Below are 23,735 nucleotides of genomic sequence, written 5' to 3'. Positions count from 1 at the left end.
GGTCCAAGCCAGATAACAAATGGCAAGAGTTCCCACCGCCAAAGTTTTAGTCAGGAAACAAAAAACCTAAAGCAATCCTCGGTTAAAGTCAAAATCCTGACTGCTCTTTATTTCTGTCCAGATTCCTGAGTTTCCAGTGAGACCAGGGAGGGAAGTAGCATCAGCAGATTCTGGATGCATACAAGATACAGGGCCCAAATGTTTCCTGTCCGTACTCTCACTTGTTGGGAAGTATTCTAAGGAAAAGCTGAATTTTAGGAACAGTGATTACATTATGGCTAAATTATTAAATACTGGTTTGTGTGACTCTTTATGGAGTATCCTGAGTAGTGCATAGATTCATGGTTTTACTAACACCAAGAGTTTGTTCTTGAAATTTCCGCACACTTGAGACTTCGGGATGTGTTCTGCGTGCTTGCTCGCTCTCTCGCTCTCTCTCTCTCTCTCTCTCTCTCGGCTTTTCTTAAGCAATACTTTTACCTTTAAAAAAAACAAAACCTTCACTTGCCCTAGTATAAATTATAGCTTCTTGCAGTAATCACTACTGCTTAACTGGGATTCAATTTACAGGATAAAAATATATTCTTTTGGACCCCTTAGCGAATGTGTACACAACTTGTCCTCAAATCCTTTCTGAATTTTGGCTAAAGGCAAGTATCATAGGAGGATGGAATGTGGTTTTAAGCAATGCCAAAAGAAAATACTGCATAAGTGATAACTGATATTTTTACTGGTGGCAACTTTGTAGTTGATAACGGGAAATTGAAACAGGAAAGGCAGCTCTCGCAAAGAATCTCATCTGAGATGTAAAAGGCCAAGGTGCTCCAGAAAAACAAAAAAAGCCTCTCAGTGTCTGCAAGAGGTGGTTTCAGCAGGTCCTGTATTTTCCTGAATATGCAGCTTGAGGCAGAGAGCACCAAGATATAAAAGCCCCTGTGTTCCTGCTGTCCCCAAAGCCAAATCTGCTGCAACGCCCGCAGACTCGCCTTCCCCTTCTAGCACATGCCACCCAGCTCAGGCAGGACTACATTTAACTTTTGGACAAAAAGAGCAATTGGAATGAGCAAAGTTATTAAGTGTCTGCCTTCCCTGTCTCTTTTTAAAAAAATAATTTTGATATTGTCCCTTATTTAAGTGTCTGCTCTCAACCTGTGTTTACAGAAGGGATTAGTGTCAACCTTTGGCAAACTCAATGGAGCCGAGACCAACTGGTCTCAAATACGAGCAGCCAAAGGCACAGCCAATCCCTTCTCATCGTTAGCCACCCACCCGAGGCCAAAAGACTCGCCTTGGAGACCAGGTAGGACATCAGCATGATTGCACTGAGTTGAAAGCAGCAGAGGGCTCATGTATTTATAAATACTGGAGGTTTGGTTTTAACTTTTTTCATTTGGGATTGCAGTGAGTTGAATTTGTGTCCCCCCCTAAAGATTTCCTTATTTGGAAATAGGGTCTTTGGAGATGTCATTACGTTAAGGACCTCAGGATGAGATCATCCTAGGTTGCCTGGTGAGACTTAAATCCAGTGCCTGGTGTCCTTATGACAGAAAGGGGCAGGGGGTGGTGGTTGGAGACACACAGACACAGACGGGAGAAGGCCTTGTGAAGGTGCAGGCAGAGAATGGAATGATGCAGCTGAAAACCAAAGAAATCCTGGAGCCACTGGGAAACCTTGCACTGGAAGAGGCAAGGAATGCTTCTCGCCTAGAGTACAGTCACTGACACCTTGATTTTGGACTTCAGGTCTCCAGAACCATAAGCGAATAAATGTTTACATCTCTTGGGCTTGTGGTAATTTGTTGCAGCAGCCACAGGAAATGCATACGGAGCTCTTTAAGAAAATTCTTTTTCTTTAGGAAAATGAGCCAACACTTCAACCCTTAGTGTGTGAAATAAGAGGTGCAGAGAGAGAGACTGATGGTAGGAGCTGGGAGGCAATGTGTGTCCCTGCAGGGAGGCAGACTCCAGGCCTTGAGGGCCAGTTGGTGAGGCTTGGCCAGCTCTACCCTTTGGCCACACTTTGTCACTTGGGTTCTCAGTCCTATGAACCCACCCGCTCGTGCCGTCCTCATCACCTCTGCTTGCTCGAGCCGGGAATGGGACACAGCCAGTGGTTGCTCTCCAAGATTTCATACACTCTCTTTCTCTTCCCTCTCCTCCAATTTCCTGCCCCAAGACAGAGTCATTCTTTTACCTTTACAGGCTTGGAAACATTTATACTTAGCAGTCAAGAAGTTTCTTTTTAGGGCATGAGAAATTCTCATTAGATTAACCCAGTAGCCCAAGAAGGGAAGCATCACAGAAACAACTAGAAGGAAGCCAGCTGATACAGTGTGCTGAAGGTGGCGGACAAAGTGGTGGACTTGACCTGCTACTCTAGGCATTCCTTGGAATGAGGCTGTGCTGTCCTCCAAACTAAGAGAACAGGGCTGACTCCCAGACAATGGCCTGCCCTGACTTGCCTTCCAGGCTCTGTTGCCAGTGACAGGGGCCAAACAAAGACAACCCAGCCCACAAGGCGTGGTGGGCCTTCTCTGCTTCCGTGTTGTAGCTTCTTACTGAGTAAACCAAAGCACACAGCAAAGCACTGTTTGCACAAGCATTTCCTGCAAGGAGCATCTACAGCTGGTAAAGTCCTGCGTCCCCAGATCCCATGTCACTGCTACACCTCCTCCCCTGGCCCATTTTCCCTGGTTCCAACTGGTTGGCCCCATAATTAACCCACCAGCACAGGTATGTGCTCAAACCATAAAAGAGAGGAGGAAGAGAAATATGAAATCTCAAGGAAGACGATGAGTGAAGACTTTTTCAATGCCCCTGCATCCCTACCTCCTTCTAAACAGGTAGAGAACTTGCAAGCACCAAACGTACTCACTAGCGACTGCCCTCCCCTGCCAATCTCACATGACATTTCTCTTTCTTTGTAGGGAAAAGTCAAGAAGAGGGCACCAAACTAGAACCCTTGATGACTCATGTTCCCTTAAGGATGAGAAACTCAGCATTTTCTGTGCCATCAGAGTCACCAGAGAGTACCTGGTCCACCATGGGGAAGGAGCCTAATGAGACTAAGACAGCAGTGATTAAAGAAAAGTGATTAATATTGATGATGGAATGTCAAGTGCCTTAAACAGCAACAGGGGACAAGCACAGGGAAGGATGCCATCACTGTAATGATGACGATGAGGAAGAGGTCAATGACAATGACAATGACTGCTCACATCGGTGAGTACAGCTGCTCAAACCTGGCTGCATGTACAAATCGCCTAGGGAGTTTAAAAACACGGATGCCTCCATCCCATCTGTAGAGAACCTGATTTAATCGGTTCTCTGGCTTTTTAAAACATCCACCAGACACCATCTTCTGTTTAACTTTTAATTTTGAAATAATTACAGATCCAAAGGAAGTTGAAAAGAAAGGTATAGGGAGGTCCTGTACATCCTTTATGCAGCCTACCCCAAGGCTGACTTCAATATAATATCAAAATGAAGAACAGTCATCAAGCTTATTCAGATTTCACCAGTTATATACATGCACTCATTTGTGTGTGTGTGTGTGTGTGTGTGTGTGTGCATGTGTGTGTGGATGGGTCTATGCAATTTTGTCAAACATGGAGTTCTGTGTAACATCCATCACAATCAAGAAACTTAACTACCATCACCACAAGACTACTCCCTTATGGCCACGACCATCCTCTTCTCCCCATCCCCTAAACCCTGGCAATCACTAATCCGTTCTTGATCTCTATAATTACTTTATTTCATAAATATTACATAAATGGAATAATGCAGGATGTATCCTTTTGCAGTCAGCTTTTCTTACTCCATGTAATTTCTTTGAGGATCACTGTTCTAGTTTCCTAGCTGCTAAAATGAATACCATACAATGGGTTGGCTTAACAACAGGAATTAATTGGCTCGCGGTTTCAAGGTCTGGAAGGCTGGGTTCCTCCCAGGGCGGGTATCTCCTGGCTGGCTGGCAATCTTTGGGGTTCCTTGGCTTTTCCGCCACATGGCAATGCACATGGCAATGTCTTCTCTTTTTGCTTGCAGGTTCTACTGATTTTCAGTTTCTGGTTATTCCCTGGAGCTTCTTTTTCCATGTCCAATCTCCTTCGCTTATTAGGACTTCAGCCATGTTGGATGGAGGCCCACCCTCATTCGGTTTGGGCCCATCTTAACTAACCACATCTTCATAGATCTACCTACAAATGGGTTCACACCCTACAGGGCCAGAGCTTGGGACATGAAGGTGCCTTTTGTGGGGGATCTCATTCAATCCCAACATCCTTCTGATTTGTTGCATGTATCCATGGTTCATTCTTGTTTTTGCTGGGTAGTATTTTATGATATGAATGACTCACAATTTTACAGTTCACTCATTGAAAGACATTTGGGTCATTTCCAACCGGGGCTATCATAAAAAAAGATGCTAGGAACATTCGTTTACAAGTTTCCTGGTGAAAATAAGTTTTCATCTCTTTGAGATCAAGTCCCAAGAGTGCAACTGCAGGGTTGTATGATAAGTTTTAGTTTTAAAAGGAACTTCCAAACTATTTTCCTGAGTAGTTGTACAATTTTACGTTCCCACCAGCAAATGATTCAGTTCTTCTGCATCCTTTTCAGCACTTGGTGGTGTCCCTGTTTTTATATTAGCCATTTTGAGAGGCATGGAGTGATATCTCACTGTGGTTTTAATTTGCATTTAGCTGATGACTAACGACATTGAACAGCTTTCATGTGCTTATTTACCATCTATATCTCCTCATCAGTGAAACATCTATTCATGGTTATTTGCCCATAGTCCAGGGACTATTTCTAATTTTTACTGTTGAATTTGAGAGGGCTTTATATATTTTAAATACAAGTCTGCTATTGGATATGTGAATTGCAAATATTTTCTCCCAGTCTTTAATGTCTTCATTCCATTAACAGTCTTTCACATAGCAGAAGTTTTTAATTTTGATGAAGCCTAATTTATCAATTTTTCCTTTAATGGATCATGTTTTTAGTGACAAGTCTAATAACTCTTTACCTAGTCCTAGGTCCCAAAGATTATTTTCCTAATTTTTTTCTGGAAGTTTCACAGCTTTAAACATTACATTTAAGTACATAGTCTATTTTGAATTAATTTTTGCAGAAGGTGTGAGGTTTAGATAGAGATTCATTTTTTTCCCCCATCAGGTCCAGCTTTTTCAACATTTATTGAAAAGTCTATTTTTCCTCCATTGAATTCTATTTAAATCTTTGTCAAAAATTAATTGGCCATATTTGTGTGTATCTATTCTTGGATTTTCTGTTCTACTCCAGTTGGTCTCTGTGTCTACTCCTTTACGTACCACCCGGTCTTGATTACTGTAGCTATGTAGTAAGCCTTAATATCAGGAGAATGATTCTTCTCCCTTCTTTTTCAAAATTGTTTTGGAAATTTAGGGCCTTTCCCTATAAATTTTATAAACTCGTCTATGTCCGAAAAAAGCCTCAATAGGAACTCCATTAAACCTACAGATCAATTTAGGGAGAACTGATATCTTTATTATTTTAAAGCTTTCAATTCATGAACATGGTCTCTCTCTCTCCAAGTATTTAGGTCCTGTTTTCTTTCATCAGCACTTTGTGATTTTCATCATACAGATCCTCTATGTGTTTGTTAAATCATACTCCAAGAATCTCCACTGCAACCCCCAGGCAGGAGGGCCCAGCTCTGTGCAAATGCCCCAAAGTGATGAGATCAACACTGCCCTTCCCATGCCTGGAGAGTTCTAATTCTTGAATTTCTTCCTTCCATTGAGTTGGAATTTCTCTTCCTGTAGCTTGAGCATATTGGTTCAGCTTTGCCATCTGGGGCCACACAGAAACCCCTTGCACTCTGGGGATGTACTCCCAAATGCCCGTGATCTCCTGCACGCCTCTTCAACATAAACATACTCAATTCTTCCAGCTCTTTCCTTTACCCTCCCTGTTCTCTTGCACATGGACATGCTCCTGGCTCCTGATGTCCTCCTTGAAACAGCCTGCCCAACACTGAACACAAGACTCTGGGCACCACTGAACTTCTGAAGGGCACTGCTGAACTACCACTGCCTTCATTTCTGGAGGTGAGGCTCCTGGTAATGCAGCCTAAGAATGCACTGGTTTTGTGGGCATGAAGTTAACCATAACCTCTTACTTACAGGACGATGGATCAATTTCATCTCTTGTGTGCAGTGACTGCCTGCAGTGTTAGGAAGGATTAGGAGCTGGGATTGAGGGGAAATGGGTGCTAGGATCAATTAGTACTGCCTGTCAATAGATTACAATAAGGAAGTAGAGACAGACAGGTTTGCTGGTGGTAACTGAAATCTTCTTAAACATGCTGCCATTAAGGCAGGCTTCCACCATCTTGTGCATTCCATCTGGTTGACCTGGGTCTTAACCCAAAGTCATAGGTTTAGTGCAGAGACTTCAACATTGATGAAAAGCTTGAAGTCTGGCTTTGCCACTTACTAGTGGCATGTCCTTGGGCCTTATTTTCCTCTCTATAGAATGCAAATAATAGTCATAAAAGTGTCATAGGATAAGGGTGAAAATTAAATGCAGTCAGTATTGCTGCATTTGGCTGCTTTTCTAGGTGGTCAAGAATTTCATGCACTCTGAATTGTTCACATACTGAATGTTCCCATCTTTAGGATACACCAGTGTTGACAAGCATGCCACCTGTGTCCTCATCCAGGTCCCAACTAAACAGCTGAGCCAAACAGTGATTCCAGTGAGCCCCATGGCAGGCAGCAGGTGTCTCTCCCAGGTCTCTCTATTAATAAGAATCCTTTGAGTTAGGTTGTCCAACGGTTACAAATCCACTCAACCACAGCAATATTCAGGCAACAGTTCTCCAACTTTCCATTAGCAGTGCCAAGAGGTTTGCAGAGAACTTGCTTAAATTTATATTCCCTGTCTCTGCACACTCTGTCCTGGATGACTTGCTACTAATGAATCCTGGGTAACTTCTAGGGTTGCCTCTTATTTTGAGTGCTCCCAAATTATATTTGATGAGCCATTCTGGAATCTTTCATACAAACAATATTAATATCGTTAAGTCTAAAATTTTGTCATTTGTCTCGTTTCCCTACTTTCAGTCTTTAGCACTCCTTGCTCTTCCTTCATTGCTCCTCCACAATTATCAACAGGGGTTTGGCACTTCTGTTTGCAAACAAGTCTTTCAGTCTGCAGGAATCATGTGAAGCAGCTGGTTGATCTCTAATCCCTTCCTCCATTATCTGGTTGGAAAACCTTGGGGTGTATGAAAACTGTGTGAGACTCGCTGGGAAAGTGAAGGTCATGACAAGTATGATGACAGTGACAAAGACAAGGTTCTATAAAGCCCTGTGCTTTATGTTACCGAAGGCAGGGTCTGTCAGGGTCTGGCTCTTTAAATCGCCACATGCCCTAGATGTTCACAAAGTGTATCTTTAGAATCCTCTGCAAATCCTCACATTCATAAATATGATTGCTTTTGGGGGCTCCTTAATTTTCTCTCCACTTCGGTAGTCAGCCTTCGTGGCTTTCTCTTTATAGTAGTTGCTATCTGCCCAAGAAGAACCAGAAAACAAGAAGCACTGAAGACTAATGCCAAGCGGTCACCAGGCTTTACTCCCAACAGGTTGGGTGGCCTCCCAGGATGCATGATTCAATCCATGTTGCAGCAAAAGGTGACCAGGGTCCTGGACTTTAGGGCTTACTCTAAATCCCCAGATTCCAGCAGTTTCAATGCAGGGCTGCATTGATCTTCTGGACTAAGGATAATATTATGCCAAATGTGCAAAGGGAAAATGATGCCTTTCTCATCCGATCCAAAAGACAACAAAACAGGCTAGTTGCCAACTTTATACCTCCACCAACAGGGCAACTGTGGCACCATCTCTACAGGTATGGGCCACTGACAGCATGGATGGAAGGAAGCCACCCTCCAGGCAAATCACAGTCACTCACATGTTGACTTCTGCTCCAAACTGAAAGAACTAGATGGGGGATCAGAGAGGAGCATCGCGGGAATGGTGGCATTTCAAAGCCTTAGGTGAAGGACTTATAGTCCATCCTCTTGACATGTCAACTACTACTGTTTGGGGGCTTTTAGGAAGTGTTTGGCATTTCTGTTCAGTATTTCAGACAATCTTGCCACTCCCTTCTGTCTTCTAGATGGAAAATCCCATTTTACTGGCAAACTGAATTCTGGATGATCAGCATGTTCCTGAATATACATGTTTGCTAATATCCAAGAGTTTGACAATCTGGACTTGAGTCAAAACTTTAAACCAGATTTTATGAAGCATCAAATTAAATGTTTAGACTAGAGCAGGGTCTCTTGGACAGGTGGGATTGATGGAGGCTGTACCACCAATGGTTTTCAAGCCATAAAGGAAGCTGAATTGAAAGCTAGCACCAAACTCTAGAAGACAGCTGATGGCCCTCAGAGCCTACTGGCCCTGTAAGACTTGGAAATAAAGCATGGGTGAAAACAAGGGACCAGAGGAGAGAGATTCCAAAAAAAGGGCAAGAAAACTATTCTAAAAACTCCCTCACAGAAAAAATAAAATTTGAGATTAAAAACTAAACAACACAGAATGTTTTTCCCTTCAACCCCACTAAGTTGCATATGTGCACTGCAGCATAAAGCTAAGAGCAAGCATTGCACTGAGATGAGCTTGGCAGAAATGCTCCCACTTTTTGTGCTTTACTGAGTTCTTCTCACACTCTTTGCACAACTTTGTTGGCTTGAGTTCCAGCATTGCTAACAGACCCCCAGGAGCTGCTGCTGGTCCTCAGACCACATTTTGAATGGCAAAGCATGAGTCCAAGTTGCTCCTAACTGTCCCTGGTGCTCCACCACATATAAGACTTACACACTCTTCTTTGCCAGATTCTGAACTGGGTGTAGTATAAATGAGTTTTAGGTAATAACTGTAAAGTCAGAAAGACAGGTCAAGTGTGGGAGGACGGGGACTTCTGGGAGCCGGTTCTGCTGAATAAACCAAGTGACATGTGGACTGGGCAGCCGATGGTTAATGGGCTGCCTTTTAAAAAAAATAGCAAACCCCTTCCTGCTGCTCATACTCAGGTTTCTAACAGTCCTGTGTGATTACAGAGCACACATCATAAAGATGAACAGGCTTGTCAACACTCCTGTGTGCTCCTTCACTGCAGAGCCACCGACTCAGCAAAGTATAGGCTCATAGGTGCCTTTTGCACCTGCTTCTGTCTGAAAGAAATCATGTACCTATATGCTGACTTTGAAACTGCTCTTGGGCTTTTTGCACAGCTCTTTTGGCCAGGCACCATTCTCAACACCACAGAAGTGTGGCTGCGATTCACACAGCAATGTCTTTTCAATGCTTCCAGTGAATTTTCTTGCTAAGATAACCATAATCCTCCCTGTTCAATATCCACCTATTTGGTTATATATTTTTTTTCCAAGAGAGGTCATTCACATGGGGCCCTGGGAGCTACAATGTTCTGCTCTGACATCAGGAAAATGGCGCCAGATTTCATGGTTCTCCCAGCCCACTCTAACTCTCTTGCTGGTCCTTCCTGCCACCGCCGTCTTTTGCAATCATCACCTCCATGCAAATGACACTGCGCTCCTGTGCCCACAAATAGACAAGGGTGAGGGAGGCCCTGTCCAAAAAGGGGTCGCCTCATGGGCTAGTGGCAGGTCCCAGGGCTCCAAGAAGAATGTGCTGGGGTCTTGGGGTTTTCAGTTTGGAATCCTCCTTCTGCAGTGTCCTCAGGTCTTTGGTTTGGAATCCTCCATCCACGGTGGTCAGGGGATCATCAAGAGTTTCAGGCATGAAGCCAAACACATGGGAAAACAGGGCAACATGTCTGTAGAGAATTTGGGGTCATATATCAACAGTCCCTACAAAACACTAGCGACATAAGCAGAATGTAGTTATCAGGAGGGCTAGGTGGAGGGGGCTTGGCCATGGCTTGGATCTTGCTCACTTGGGGAATGTGCACCGAGCTGGTGGCCCAGTGGTCTGGTGTCCTGGCATCCTGGGCTGAGTCTCAGCTCTGGCCACTCAGGACGATGGGGAGGGAAGCAACGTGCCCAGTGGTCTGCTCCTCCCTCTCCCATCTGTGCAATGAGGTTCAGATGACTTCGGACGTTCCTTCCAGCACTGCAAACCACGAGAAAAGCTGCTCAAGTGAAGCTACCAGAAGCCCTGGACATCTAATGAGACAATTGGATCTCAGCTAATTCCTGGAAGTGTCTGCAATGCAAGGAAGTTCTGAAGAGACTTCAGAATTTGGTTCTTTGGCAAAATTCAACTTCCTTCCCATCTCCCAAGATTTTTTCAGTGGAGCAATCCACCCAGTAATTAGATGTAAAGGATTCCTGTGGTAGAGACACACACCAGCCCAGCTTTTGTAACCCTCCTTGTTACAGTAATGAAACTCTGGAGGCGGGGGCGGCCTTGGATACAACTGGATTTTCCATCACGGTGATAACACCCAGCCAATAGCTGCTTGTCTTCACTGCTCACAGTGCAGGTGGGACTTGCATCCACCTGCTGGTTGAACGGCTTTTGACGGTATTTCGTGTGTTTGTATTCTTCTCCCTTGGACTGTGTGCATCAGGTCTTGCCTGTTCAGATTTGGCAAAGCTGCTGTTCAAAGCCTGTCTAAGGCCAGAGGCTCTGGGTTTTCCAGGTAACTGGAAGAAGCATTCTCTCTGCATGTAAAACTCCATGTTGATGGTAAGACCCCAAAGGAATTAACTGTAACCTCCCTGCCACCCCCATGAATGCCAATACTCAGAAACCTGTCTTGTTTATGGCAGAGAAACAATTTAAACAAGGCCGGGAGTTGCAATGTTCCTTGCTACTCTGACTGTGGCACTTCCCATTCCAAAGTCTCCAGTCAGTGAAGTTCTGCTTTGATTTGCAGAGGATTAGAGAAGGAGGGGAAAGGGAAGGACAGGCTAAGGGGGAAGCCCAGTGGGGCTGAGAGAAGCCACGCAGGAGCAGGTCTGCCCTGCAGCCGCCTTTGCAAAACCTCCAGCGGCTCTTCTTCTGAAGTCCAAGAGCTTGGTGACCATGAGATGAAGAACGTGGCTTGTAAATGAGTGTGAAAATTCCTGCAATTCTCAGCAGCAAAATAAAAAAAAAACAAAAAACAAAAAGCAAGGCCTGAATGTTCTGTACAACTGTGGTATGTGGGGCATGCCCAGTGGCTGCTTGCAAACCGACTTTGATTCAGGGGCCAAAATCTTACTTAGGAGTCACTCCAAGCCCCTCTGTGGGAAACCCGAGAACCTCTGATCACAGCTCACCACCAATTATTCTTTTCATTCTGGAAGGGAGGCTGGCTGGAGGCTGTGGTTGTTGAGTGGGAACTGAGTGGGGTGGGACTCGGTGAATCTGGGGGGCGGGGCCTGGCCCCAGACCCAGCAGGGGACTTTCTGTACCTCCAGGTGTATGTGTGTGTGTGTATGTGTGTGTGTGTTCCCTATTCTGTTCCGAGAGAGGCCAGCCCATGTCTGAACACAACTGCCCTTAATCCAATTAGAGCAAAAGCATGCCCGTAGGATTTTCAAACAGTCATGACATTTGCAGAAGTTCTCTCTCCCCAGCGGCACCCTCCTTCCAAGGCCGGCCTATCTGAGGTCTTTGCTGTGCTTAGCAAACTGAGCACCCAAACAAAGCAATTGCCCATGACTGTCTGCTGGCCCCTACCCTCCTGCTCAGATGTGTCCTGCGCTTACTCGAGTTCCCCCACGCTGCACCATGCTTCTCATTCTTGATACACATCACAGACGAACATTTCCACCCTTCACACATCTGGATGAGGGCTTTCTTTACTTCCCGTCCTGGGACGGAGACAATTCCTTTTCGTTTGAACCATGGCAACTCCAGTTATGACATCATTACCCCAGAACAGCCTTCCTCTCCCTTCTCCGTCCCCAGCCCTCCCCAGACATGTGCCCGCCCATTGCCCATCATCTGTGCTGCTCAGGAATCTGATTCCATTCATGTTCTGCTGTTGCACAAAAGGCAAGCACGTCCCCGGGCCCACGGTCAAGGGGACATCTTGGGACTCCACTGTCTGAGCTCACATTTGCACAATGTCATCTTCTGATTGGAAGCATGTAGAGTACCTGGATCCATCTTTACTGGATGCTATCAAGTTTCACGTGTTCCCTGCCAGGGCCCGGGACCCTGTTTTAGCCTTGGCTTGTTACTTCAGGGCACACTTGTGGCACCTGCACCCATCACAGTGGGACCGGGCAGGGTAATAGAGTCCCTGGCTCTGCTCCTGCTTCAATATCCCTCTCACGTTTTCAGCGTGGCAGTGCTTCCTGGGGGTGGGGTGGGGAGTGGGGGCATGGTCCAGGGGGCCAAGGGGCATTGGTGAGGGTCTGAGAACCCGGACATGCATCAGGCCCTGTCGTGATCCCATTCCATATACATATAATTTTTCACCTGCCTGCAGGCATGGATGTGGCTAAGACCTCAACACACATAGCTCCTTAGCTGAACATCTACATCACTAACCCCTCTGCCTGCATCTCTCTTCCCTGCGCTCTCCTCTAGGCTTTACCCATCCCTCTACCTCTGCCCACCCCAGTCCATCTCTAGGCTCCTGCCTGCCATATTCTTCCCACTGCGTCATCGCGGGTCCCTCTGCCCTTTGTTTTACGACCTCACTGATGTTGCTGGCAACTTTCACGATGTTCTGTTCCTTCCCCACCTGCTCTGCCAGCCTTCAATGTGATCAGCTGACGTAGTGTGAGGGAAGTGGCAAAGGGCAAAGCATTCAGGGTGACTAAGAGAACGGGAATCAGTAAGAGTGAGCAAGCAGGACGATGATTCAACACTACTGGGGCTCAACATGGAAGGTGGCCTAGGAGGGCGGGGGTGCTGGGGCAAGAGATGGAAGGTGGATGATGCTAGAAAGAGCAACGTGGAAGCCCTAAGATGTCACATCTGCAGTGTTCTTCATGGTGGCTGCACACGGAGGAACCTCCTGGATAGCTTCCTGAGCTTCCTCTTCCCCAGAGACTCTGATCTAGTTGATCTGGGGTGAGCCTTGGCCATTTGATTTTTGGAAATGCCTCAGGTGCTTCTCCTGGGCAGCTCTGCTCAGATGTCATCAATGCCCAGTTCCCAAGCTTTCCAGAGGCCCTGGGCTGAGCCTGCTGACCAGTGGAGAGCTACATTCTAGAATGGAAAGAGTTGTTCTGTGACCTGAGGAAGGGCATATGGAGGACAGGAGAAACCTCAGGGACAGCAGGTCAACAGGAAGTCAGGTCAAGAGGCTGTCCTCCAGGAGTACAGGTAACAACGCTGAGCAAGGGGTGTGGCTTCCACGCGACCTGTGCTGGAAGAGTCACGAGGTTTGGACTGACCCACCCAAGCAGGCTTTTCTTTTCACCCTGACCTGGATCCAGTTTGTCTGAGAGCCTCCTAAATTCAAAACAAGCAGAGATTTCTTTTCTGCCAAGGGTAAGCTTCTTGTTTCTCTATATAAAGAATGTTCAATAAGTGGATTCCCTCTCCTCCTTCCCCACCCCACCCAGAAGGCTCTGTAGACATTTCGCAGGGACTCACTGTCTTACCTGACCAAGAAGCCTGCTGCATGCATGGTGTTTTGGGTTTCCTGGGCCCCGAGGGTCCCGTTGAGACGTGTTTCTGTGCCCAACTAGGGCAGGAGGACTCCTGCCAATCACGTGCCTCCCCGGATCCCACTTCCCTCCAAACAAAAGGCCACCCTAACTAGCTTTCCTAGAGCCACTCACTTTCTCTCTTGTACACTATCACTTTCAAATCATCGCAGACAAGATATTCTAAAATTCCAATCGCGATATTACACCTAGGCATTTTAGTATTTTACTAGAGTCCCTACCAACGCCCTCCTTGACTGCCAAGGGTGTCACTGGATTTGGTTTTTGCTTTCCTTCATGGGCAGTCAGCACAGATGTGAGCTCCTAACCCTTGTAGAGGGACAGCCCTTCACATAACTAATCAGGGTTGAGCCTCCAAAGCGTGGGCTTTGTCTGATATAAAACAAAAGCTTGCTTCTAGCTTTCCCTCTTTATCTTTTAAAACCAAATATTAGTAAACATCTTGGACACTGACATCCACCACAAGGCGCCTTCTGCTTGTTTCTTGAGGGGAAACACCTGGAGAGCGTCTGCCCAGCTGGGCTGCCTCTCGCAAGGAATCACCCCATCTCCGATTCGTTCATAACAGACGACAGTGGGTAACCACAGCTCTCCCAGACACCAGAGGGCCTTTGTAGCAATCTTCTCATGCTTAGGAACCATTGCTTTCTAACAGTCACTGCAGGATGAAAAAACGTTAAAAAAAAAAAAAAAAAAAAAAAAGACACGGGCTTAAAACACCCCCATTTGAAGGTGGGTTTTTCAAGCTATCATTGCTACACAAAGAGAGGTGCTGCCCTGCCCAAATTTATGCTAGCAACACTTTCTATACACACTGCTGTCCCCCAGATGATCTCTCATGGTCAAGAAGGCAACTAGGATCATGGATTCTCATCAAAAGCCATCAAAGCTGTTGTCAGCACAACTGCTGGTCAGAGAGAATTCATCGCTCATGGAGCAACACAGAACACCCCTTTCCAGATTCTCAGCCCCAACCTCCCCCCGTGAACTGCACACTTCCATTTCCTGTCTAAAGCCAGGGTCAGGGGTCTCTCTGGCCTGCTCCTGTATCAAGGTAAGTCATCAGAATCCATCTATCTGATCGATGATACTGGAGTTTCCCGGGAAAACCCCTCCTGATGATGCCTGGGCTTTCTTCTGCCACCTAGCAGCAGCTACCATGGCGTTTACTTCCCCTTTTGCCTTAGCTGCCACCAAGCTCAAGGCACCTGGGTATTCTGATATATAGCTGGCTCTCTTCTTTTACTACCAATCTCTTGGTACTTGGATCTTTATTTTAATGTTCCTATTGCACAGGCATGTATTATCATAGAAGTGACCCCAAATCATTTTAGGTAGAATAGGAATTTTTTAGAAGAGTAATACTGGTTTCCTGACCCATAAAGTAAAAGCTAAACACCTACCTCTTAGGACCGATTAAATAGCATAATGAACATACAGTGTCTGGCACGCAATAGGTGCTCAGTAAATCAAAGATCTGATTTGGCTTAAAAATCTTTAGTAAATTATTAATTCACATCCAAAGCAGCAAAACTGACATCAGCATGGCAAGAATTTTTACCTTTATTTGCAATTTAGAACCAACTGGGTTGCAAACTGGATCGGAATCAGTTTATAGTACCAAAAACAGGTTTTGTTTTGTTTTTTTTTAACTACAGCATTTGAAATAAGAACACATAAACAAAGAGACACTAGAAAAAGAAGTGGGAGGTGAGAACAAGGCAAGGAATCAGATGAGTTACTTGCCAAAAATGAGCCCTAAATTTAGCTTTGCATTTTGTGACAGTCAAAGCAGAAGGAAAATCATGCTGACTTCTGTGACTCTCATTGTCTGATAAACGGAATGTGACGCTCGGGTGGAAAGTGAATGAAAAGTGAATTCTTCTCCAGAGCTAAGGGTAACCGATCACACTGACCCATATGAGGCAATATTAGGTAAGTAATAGAAGGGTCAAAATACACCTGCTGGTGGGCAAAGCCACACAGCCACCTTTCAGGGCAGGTGTTTCACTTCAGCAGGATTAAGTGGTTAGGACCAGTGGGTGAGCCTCTGGGCACCTTTCTGGGGTTACACAGAGGGAAACCCTTTTTTAATTTTTTTTTTAAATTTCAATAAGAAATTTCATTGGAGAACATGACCTGTGTCTCAGGTCCCTGAGATTACCATCCTTTATTTTAAGGAGCACCCCGTATTTTAAGTTAAATTGCTCCATTTCATTTCAAAACACAGAACAGTCTTCAGATCGCGTATTTGTGAAGCAGCCTGGTGAGTGGCTCTCCTGAGGGTGCAGCCGGGTCTCCACCTTTCCCAGCACGCCTCACGGCCTCCCCGCCTGCCCCGAGCCCCCCAGGAAACCAGAAGGGCCCATGGAGCAGGAAGATGTGGCTTCATCCTTGGGGGATCTGCTGCCCCAACACTTTTGAATCATCAAAGACAACAGACTTCCCTGGGAAAACCATAATCACCCAACCAGGAGGGCAAAACGCTAACAGGATTTATTGACTTTGATTAACAATAAGGTATTTGTTTGGGGAGGTAATTAGGGTTCAATAGCAAGCTATAAAGGGTCCTCCAAGAAATTCCAAACAGACTCTAGCCACAGGATACTAAAAGATGACTGAAATCTAAGCATTCTTCTTGGCAGGCCTCCTGTGCCGGCATTCCATCCAGCACAGCTGAACAGGTCACTGGGGGAGAAAATGCACTTTGTTCTCTAAATCTCCAAGGAGAGAAGACCTCTGAGCAGCACGAATGAGTGCACACGCATGTGCAAAGAGTACTTGGGCATGTGTTTGGTGATGAATGCTGCCACGAATGCTGGAGTGCATCATTTATATGCATTATAAATGATGCAATTAATCATTATTATTTTATATATAAATAATTGCATATATTTATATATAATTGCATATATTATTATATTATATAATAATACAATTGTTATATTATAATAATTGCATATTTATATAAATATAATTGCATATATTATTATACTATTATATATAATAATTGCATATATTATTAATTATAAATGATGCAATTAAATGAGCTCAATCTTATTTAAATTTACTACTCACAGGGCCAGAATAACCTGGACTTTGGTGAATGCATTGACAGCTCTGCAACCCATGGGTCATATTCTTGTGGGAAGATCAGTCCGTGGAGATTTGCCAAAGCCATTTGACTTCACACTTTCTTTTTTCCCAGCAACCACTCTTGGGTACAGGATTTTTAACAACTCAGAGATACTAAATTTGACTACATTTAATTTTAAAAATTATTTTCAGGTAGTGTGGGCAAAACAGGGTTGTCAACAATCTTTCAGAAATACTTTCAAGATGAAATAACCATGTAATTAGAAACAACTGCTTATCTTCCTTAAAGTCTGTAACGTGCAATTTCCTCAAGGTCTGTAACGTGCAATTTCCAGCTTAATCCCAGGAAATACCTATAATGTTGGCTTCCATTCTCTTTACCCACATCATGATATCCAAAAGGTACAGAAAAGACAACTACCAAACCCCTCCTTCAGGAGAGGAAGAAACTTAAAAGGAACCAGATAAACAAAACAAAACAAAACAACACAAAGCCTCAGCTGTGTTTTGTACTCCTCCTTATACATTTGACTTCACGACTGCAAAATCTAGAATTAAAAGTTAACGTCCCAAGCATCTTACTGTGTAGGTCATTACACAACCTGTCCAATATTTTTTATTTGGTGATAAACAGGTTGCCATTTAATTATGCTCTATTCACTCCAATATAAAATCTCCTTCTGGTTGGCATGCTCTTGCCTCCTCAATTTCAATTCTTTAATATTGTGGTTGTTGTTCAGTTCTCAAGCAGTCATATTGCAATTTATCCTTGGGAAAATATTTCCAGAGAAACCTACAACAGAAGCCCACTCCAGGAGACAGTGGAGACCCTCGAGCCCCAGTTTTAGTATCAGCTGGCTTTCGGCCCCCTGAGACTTCCTGCGGGTGATCCTAACCTGGAGATATATCACTCAACCAACCTCTCAGACCATCTGCTTCCTCATCTGAAAAACAAGGCGGCTGCCTCAAAGCCTCCCTAAGGCACCTTTGGGCTGTAAGGTTCTGTGGTTCTTTCACCCCGAAGGGAAGAATTTCCACATGCAAAGGCAGGAGCTCTTAATTCTTTAAAACCAAGACACCGAAATTCTACATTCAGCAAGATGGACTTTGTTGGAAACCAACTGAAAATAAAATAAATTGTCAACAGTCTAAAGATAAATCCCATCATTTAAATGTGTATACTTAAGAGCAAATCAAAGGGCATGCAAGTAAGACGGAGAAAAACCTTTTCCCTTTACTGGACTGGCTTAAAGAATAGACAAGAACATTGAATTAATATTTCAACGCTCAGAGCCAGTCTGCTCTCTCTGGGCCTCCCTGACTTTCTGGCCAAGGTCCTCACTGAGGAAGGAGGCGAGGCCCAGAGCAGCACCGTTTTGGAATGGGAAGAGAGGAATGTCAAGAGGCAAGACAACAGGGTCTGATACTTACTTGTGGCCCAGCTCGTGAGCGATAGTAAAAGCCAAATTGAGACCATTGTCTTCAGCTAGCACACACTTCCTCTTCGCACTGCACACGCCGCCTAAATAAGCAATTCCTGCAGCGGGGACACAAAACACAACCGCTTCAGAATGTGGGAGGCCCTGACCTGTTGGGCTGGTCTGCATGGTCAAGGTCAAGGACGATCAGGGTGGAGGGCAGACGGGGATAGTGCTGGCCTCAGGGCTGAACCTGTGATTCTGCAGCATCTGCAGGATCTGTTTGGTAGGGTGCTCTGTGGTCATCTAACAACAGTGGCAGCCATGCATTTCTGTCAGGTGTGCAATCTGCGTCCGGCACTGTGTTGAGTGTTTGCACATATTAACTGAACGAATCTTCATGGCCCATTGTGGTCGGCCAATGAATGCACGCACCCTCCCCTCCAAAATGGGCAGCTCCTAAATCCCCAGAAGCTGTGAATGTTGTCTTCTATGACAAATGGACTTTGCTGGTGTGATTAACTCAAGAAGAGGAGATTATCTCAGATTACCTGAGTGGGTCCTAAATCCAATCCCCAGTGTCCAGAGAAGAGGGAGACAAAGGGAGGCTCGAGTACAGAAAAAGAAGGCAAGGTGACAGTGAAGAAAAGAGCTCCGCCACTGGCCTGGAGAGTGGAGGAAAGGGCCCTCGAGCTCTAGGGTCTGGAAAAGGCCAGGAAGGGGATTCTCTCTGAGAGCCCCCGGAGGGAGATGCCAACACCTGGTTTCAGCCCAGTGGAACCATTTGCAACTTCTGGCTTCCACAACTGCAAGACGATGCATTTTTGTTGTCTGAAGCGACTAACTTCGTGGTCACTTGCTACAGCAGACATAGGAAATGAACACACCCGTGATAGGGATGCCAGAAGGAAACTGAGGCACAGATAGGGGTCCACAGATGGGACCCTCAGCCAGGTCAGGCATGCCCAGGGCCCAGGCCAGGGTGAGGCGGCAAGCTGCTCAGGAAGGAGAATTTAAGGAGGCGCTTCCTCTCAGGTGCTGACCCTGTACTTGTCTGACCCCGAGAGGGAGGGCCTCCTTAAATGGGGCACACTGGGCACCCTCATCCCCACTAGTCCTGTCCCTGGGAAGGTCCCCACTCTCAGGGTGTGAGCCAATCCTGGGCTGAAGCTCAAGGAGAGCAGTGCATGCAAAGCTGTGCAGGACGTTCAGGAAAACGTCTCAGGGGCCCTGGAGAGAGCAACACCAGGCCCCAGAAAGAGTAGAGAGAATGCTGGAAGAGACATGAGAGAGGAGAAGCCCCGCAGACCGACTTAACTCACCTCTGTACACACCTGATCGAGCCTAAGAACCTCACCCTAAGACAGGAGGTGAAGCAGGACGCGAGGAGAAGGCGGCAGCTGCAGTGGAGTCAGGTGAACGAGAGGATGCGTTTGGGGGAGGGGGTGGAAGGCTGCAGCGTGGGGGGCCAGCCCTGGGAGGGCAGAGGGGAGTTTTCCGGGGGTGAAAGGCTATTCCAGGCAGAGGGATCTGGGTGTGAACAACATGGGGCTTGGAAGGTACCGGGCACATGGGAGGATGGTGAGCAGTCAGCTGTGGTGGGGTGGGCAAGGGGTGTCACACCCTGACTCTGCTTCTCGAGCCTCAAACCTCGGGGGCTCCCCATTGCCCCTGGAATCTCCCCACACTTCCACTGAGCCTCTGCTATCCCTGCCCCCGGGACAGACATCCCTGGTGAGCCCAGGCACCCTTCACCTCACCCCAGGGCTTATTTCAACAAGACCCTCTGGGCAGAAGTACTGGGGAACAGAGGGGGTGGCAAGCAGGGGTACGTCCCGCACAGGAGTGAAGACGGCAAAGCTCCCCACCACCTGATCCCACTACAGGAGGAGTCTGCCCACCCTGACAGCAAGCCTGGGATAACCACTGGGAAATGAAAGAAGGAGCTGGGTGCTGGTGGCCCACATGCCTGAAGGAGGCTCAGGGCTTCCCTGGCACCATGAGAGGACATGAGGTCTGACCGGGTTACGGGTCGGAGGATTTCCTCTTGGGTTTGTTCGTGGGCCCAGTCACAGGGTGGACGGAGACTAAGCCCTGGGCCCCTGCGTGCCCACCCCCATCCCTGTCACGGGCTGGGGGTGCCCCAGGAAGGGGCACCTTGTTTTCCACCCCCAGGACTATGCCCCTGCCCGGCAGCACGCTGTCCCATTCCAGGGACTCCTTGCACTCATCGCCCAGGTGTCTTATGAGCTGATGGTGTCCCTTGCAGGCAAAGGAGTCAGGGAGGGGAGCAGTGGGCAGACAGCAGAGGAGAAGGGGATCCGAGAAATTAGTTAATTAAAATTAGCCCACCTCCAGCTCCCAAAGAGCTAAACCAATGTCCTCTTTGTTTACATCAAATTCAAACTGTTATGGAAATCAGTCAAACCCAGGACATTCCTTCCTCTCTGATCCCCTCCATGAGGTGCAGGCAGACGGAGCTCACCTGGCTCCCAGCTGGGGCACCCAGTACTGGGGGGAGAGTCACCCCTGGGACTCGGAAGTCCTTGGGTGAGGACTTGCCATGCTGAGCCCGACCATGACAGCATGTGTCTATTTTTATTTGGAAACATGCAATGTGCTTGGCCCAGGTTGAAGATTTTAAAAAGGAAAAAAGAAAAGAAAAATCCGAAATGTTATTTGGTCTCAAGATGCTTTTTTGCACGTGAACATCATAATCCAGCACTGTGGACCATTGGAAGCAGAAAAACACCAAGAAAGGACGCGGTCTGGCTTTCCAGTGCGTTCAAGGTCATTAATCTGGTTTTGTTTAAAAATGCTTTGTGGGTTGCTGTGAAAAGTCCGTCAGTGACTAGGTGGAATGTTTCGACATAGCTCTGATGGTATGTGTAACCAGCGCACACACACACACACACACACACACACACACACACACAGTGCCTCCCTGCCCAGGCGGCACACTCTCTGGGTCAATGAATCAATTAGAAACAATCAGATGTACACACCCTGGAGAAGTCGCCTAGAGGAGTGGAGTAGGGGGGCTGGGGTGGGGGTGGGGGAGAGGGAGGGAGACATAATGTGGCCAGATGTGCTGAGCTTGCTGCCCCGCGTCCCCCCTGGTCTCTCCTGCTGACCCAGCAGGCCTCGAATGCCACACAAACACTCCCCCTGGCTCCAGCCACACTCCAAACGCCCACGGGCAGCCCTGTGCTTCCCCTCTAATTAAGGAACACACAAAGCTGGGGAAACAGGGAAGCCAAGAGTCTTTCCGTAATTGTGTTTTGACTTTTCCAGGGTGCAAATGATTTTTTTTTTTTAACTAGTAAACAAAGAATCCAGTTTATTTACAAGAAATGTTCTCCCACAAAGGTGGATTAAGGTCTGGTGTTTTTAACGATTTGTACTGGTCACAAGCTTGGGATGCTTGAAACCGTCTGGAGAAAATCCCAGGTGGTTGTAAAAATAAGAGTGGTAGGGGATAAACAGCAATTAAACATCGGGCGTCTGAGGGAAACAAAGCCCATCACTATTCAATATTTCCTGTGAAGAATCAGCAGGTTAGAGAGGACAGTATCTCGGGCTGCAGAAAGAAAGCACCACCCTGGAAAAACTTACTAAATCCCCCCTCAGCTCTTGTCAAGAAATGAAGAAAAACTGGTTCTTTCCAAATTCACTTATTTTGTGTTGTTGTTGTTAAAAATGCAGCTTTAAACACACGTTCTGCAAACTTCAGTACTGACACTGTGAGATCAGAGGGACTCCTTTAGGTAAAATGGAATTCCCGTGTGTGGAAAGCAAGATTTCTTACTCCCTAGAGTGGTTCTTCCAACGGTTTTATTCCTCCCTGATTGAAAATTCTCCACAAAGGAAGTCATGGTAAAATTTACTTTTAAAAAATTTAAAAATATGAGTTCCACATGTTTACAGAGCTCCTCAGAACAAAAGGGCAGGAGGAAGGCAGAGCTGGCTTTTATTCAGGCCCCTTCCCTGGGGCAGCTGCTCTGCTGAAACTTGGCCCCACTTTACAGATGAGAAAACTGAGGCTCCCAAGCAAGGATACAAATGCAGGGCTCTCGGCCAATACCCAGACTCCTCCAAGCAAACCCTGGGCCACCCTCAGCAAAACTCCGGTAATAGACAACAAGGAATAATCTTTGAGGATTTAGAAGTGTTTCATACATCTTAATGTGTGTTTATATGGAGACATGGGTGAGAGAGCATGAAGGCGTCCCGTGTTTAAGTCCAAATGTTTTTAAGCCTGAAGATAGACAAGACAGATATGCACGACGATATTAATCATAGTTACTTCTAGAACCTGGTGAAGGAATTATTACTTTTTATTTTTCTCCTTTCTCTTCTCTTTTGGCTTATACGAAATACAATATGCATTTTGCTATGAAAATTAAAATTAAAGTTTTACGTTACTGATTATGCTTCCTTTATCAAAGGGGACATATGGCGGACACAGAAGTGGGAGACCAAAAAATTTTAAAAAGACCCTCCAGATTCTGACTCTGAAGTGGCAGATGATAAAGGAAGTTCACAGCCTCCTCAGGAGCTCGTGTGACACACAGTTGAGTGTATATTTATACGCTATAACGGCGGCTCACGCCCTTCTGCGACACAGCACAGATTGGGAAGAGCCAAACGCGCTTTTTTTTTTTTTTTAATCATCATTTTATTGAGATATATTCACATACCACGCAGTCATACAAAACAAATTGTACTTTCGATTGTTTACAGTACCATTACATAGTTGTACATTCATCACCTAAATCAATCCCTGACACCTTCATTAGCACACACACAAAAATAACAAGAATAATAATTAGAGTGAAAAAGAGCAATTGAAGTAAAAAAGAACACTGGGTACCTTTGTCTGTTTGTTTCCTTCCCCTATTTTTCTACTCATCCATCCATAAACTAGACAAAGTGGAGTTTGGTCCTTATGGCTTTCCCAATCCCATTGTCACCCCTCATAAGCTACATTTTTATACAGCTGTCTTCGAGATTCATGGGTTCTGGGTTGTAGTTTGATAGTTTCAGGTATCCACCACCAGCTACCCCAATTCTTTAGAACCTAAAAAGGGTTGTCTAAAGTGTGCGTAAGAGTGCCCACCAGAGTGATCTCTCGGCTCGTTTTGGAATCTCTCTGCCACTGAAGCTTATTTCATTTCCTTTCACATCCCCCTTTTGGTCAAGAAGATGTTCTCTGTCCCACGATGCCAGGTCTACATTCCTCCCCGGGAGTCATATTCCACGTTGCCAGGGAGATTCACTCCCCTAGGTGTCTGATCCCACGTAGGGGGGAGGGCAGTGATTTCACCTTTCAAGTTGGCTTAGCCAGAGAGAGAGGGCCACATCTGAGCAACAAAGAGGCATTCAGGAGGAGACTCTTAGGCACAAATATAGGGAGGCTTAGCCTCTCCTTTGCAGCAACCGTCTTCCCAAGGGTAAAACTTATGGTAGAGGGCTCAACCCATCAACCCACCAGTCCCCTATGTCTGTGGTCATGTTAGCAACCATCGAGGTGGGGTAGGCGAATACCCCTGCATTCTCCACAG

At 46.1% G+C, this 23,735-nt stretch overlaps 1 protein-coding gene across 5 annotated transcripts in view; it reads right to left on the bottom strand.

The window, feature by feature from the left end:
• Window positions 1-23,735, bottom strand: part of ADAMTS17 (ADAM metallopeptidase with thrombospondin type 1 motif 17) — a 419,938-nt gene that overhangs the window by 214,413 nt on the left and 181,790 nt on the right. For all 5 annotated transcript variants that reach the window (XM_037832907.1, XM_037832908.1, XM_037832909.1 and 2 more), the window contains one exon: window positions 18,185-18,290. In XM_037832907.1, coding sequence (XP_037688835.1) covers window positions 18,185-18,290 — 106 coding nt within the window. The remainder of the gene's footprint in view (window positions 1-18,184; window positions 18,291-23,735) is intronic.

The sequence above is a fragment of the Choloepus didactylus genome, chromosome 4, assembly GCF_015220235.1.
Source record: "Choloepus didactylus isolate mChoDid1 chromosome 4, mChoDid1.pri, whole genome shotgun sequence".
Lineage (NCBI taxonomy): Eukaryota > Metazoa > Chordata > Mammalia > Pilosa > Megalonychidae > Choloepus > Choloepus didactylus.
The sequence above is the reverse complement of the archived record's forward strand: the minus strand, read 5'-3'. Positions and strand labels throughout refer to the sequence as shown.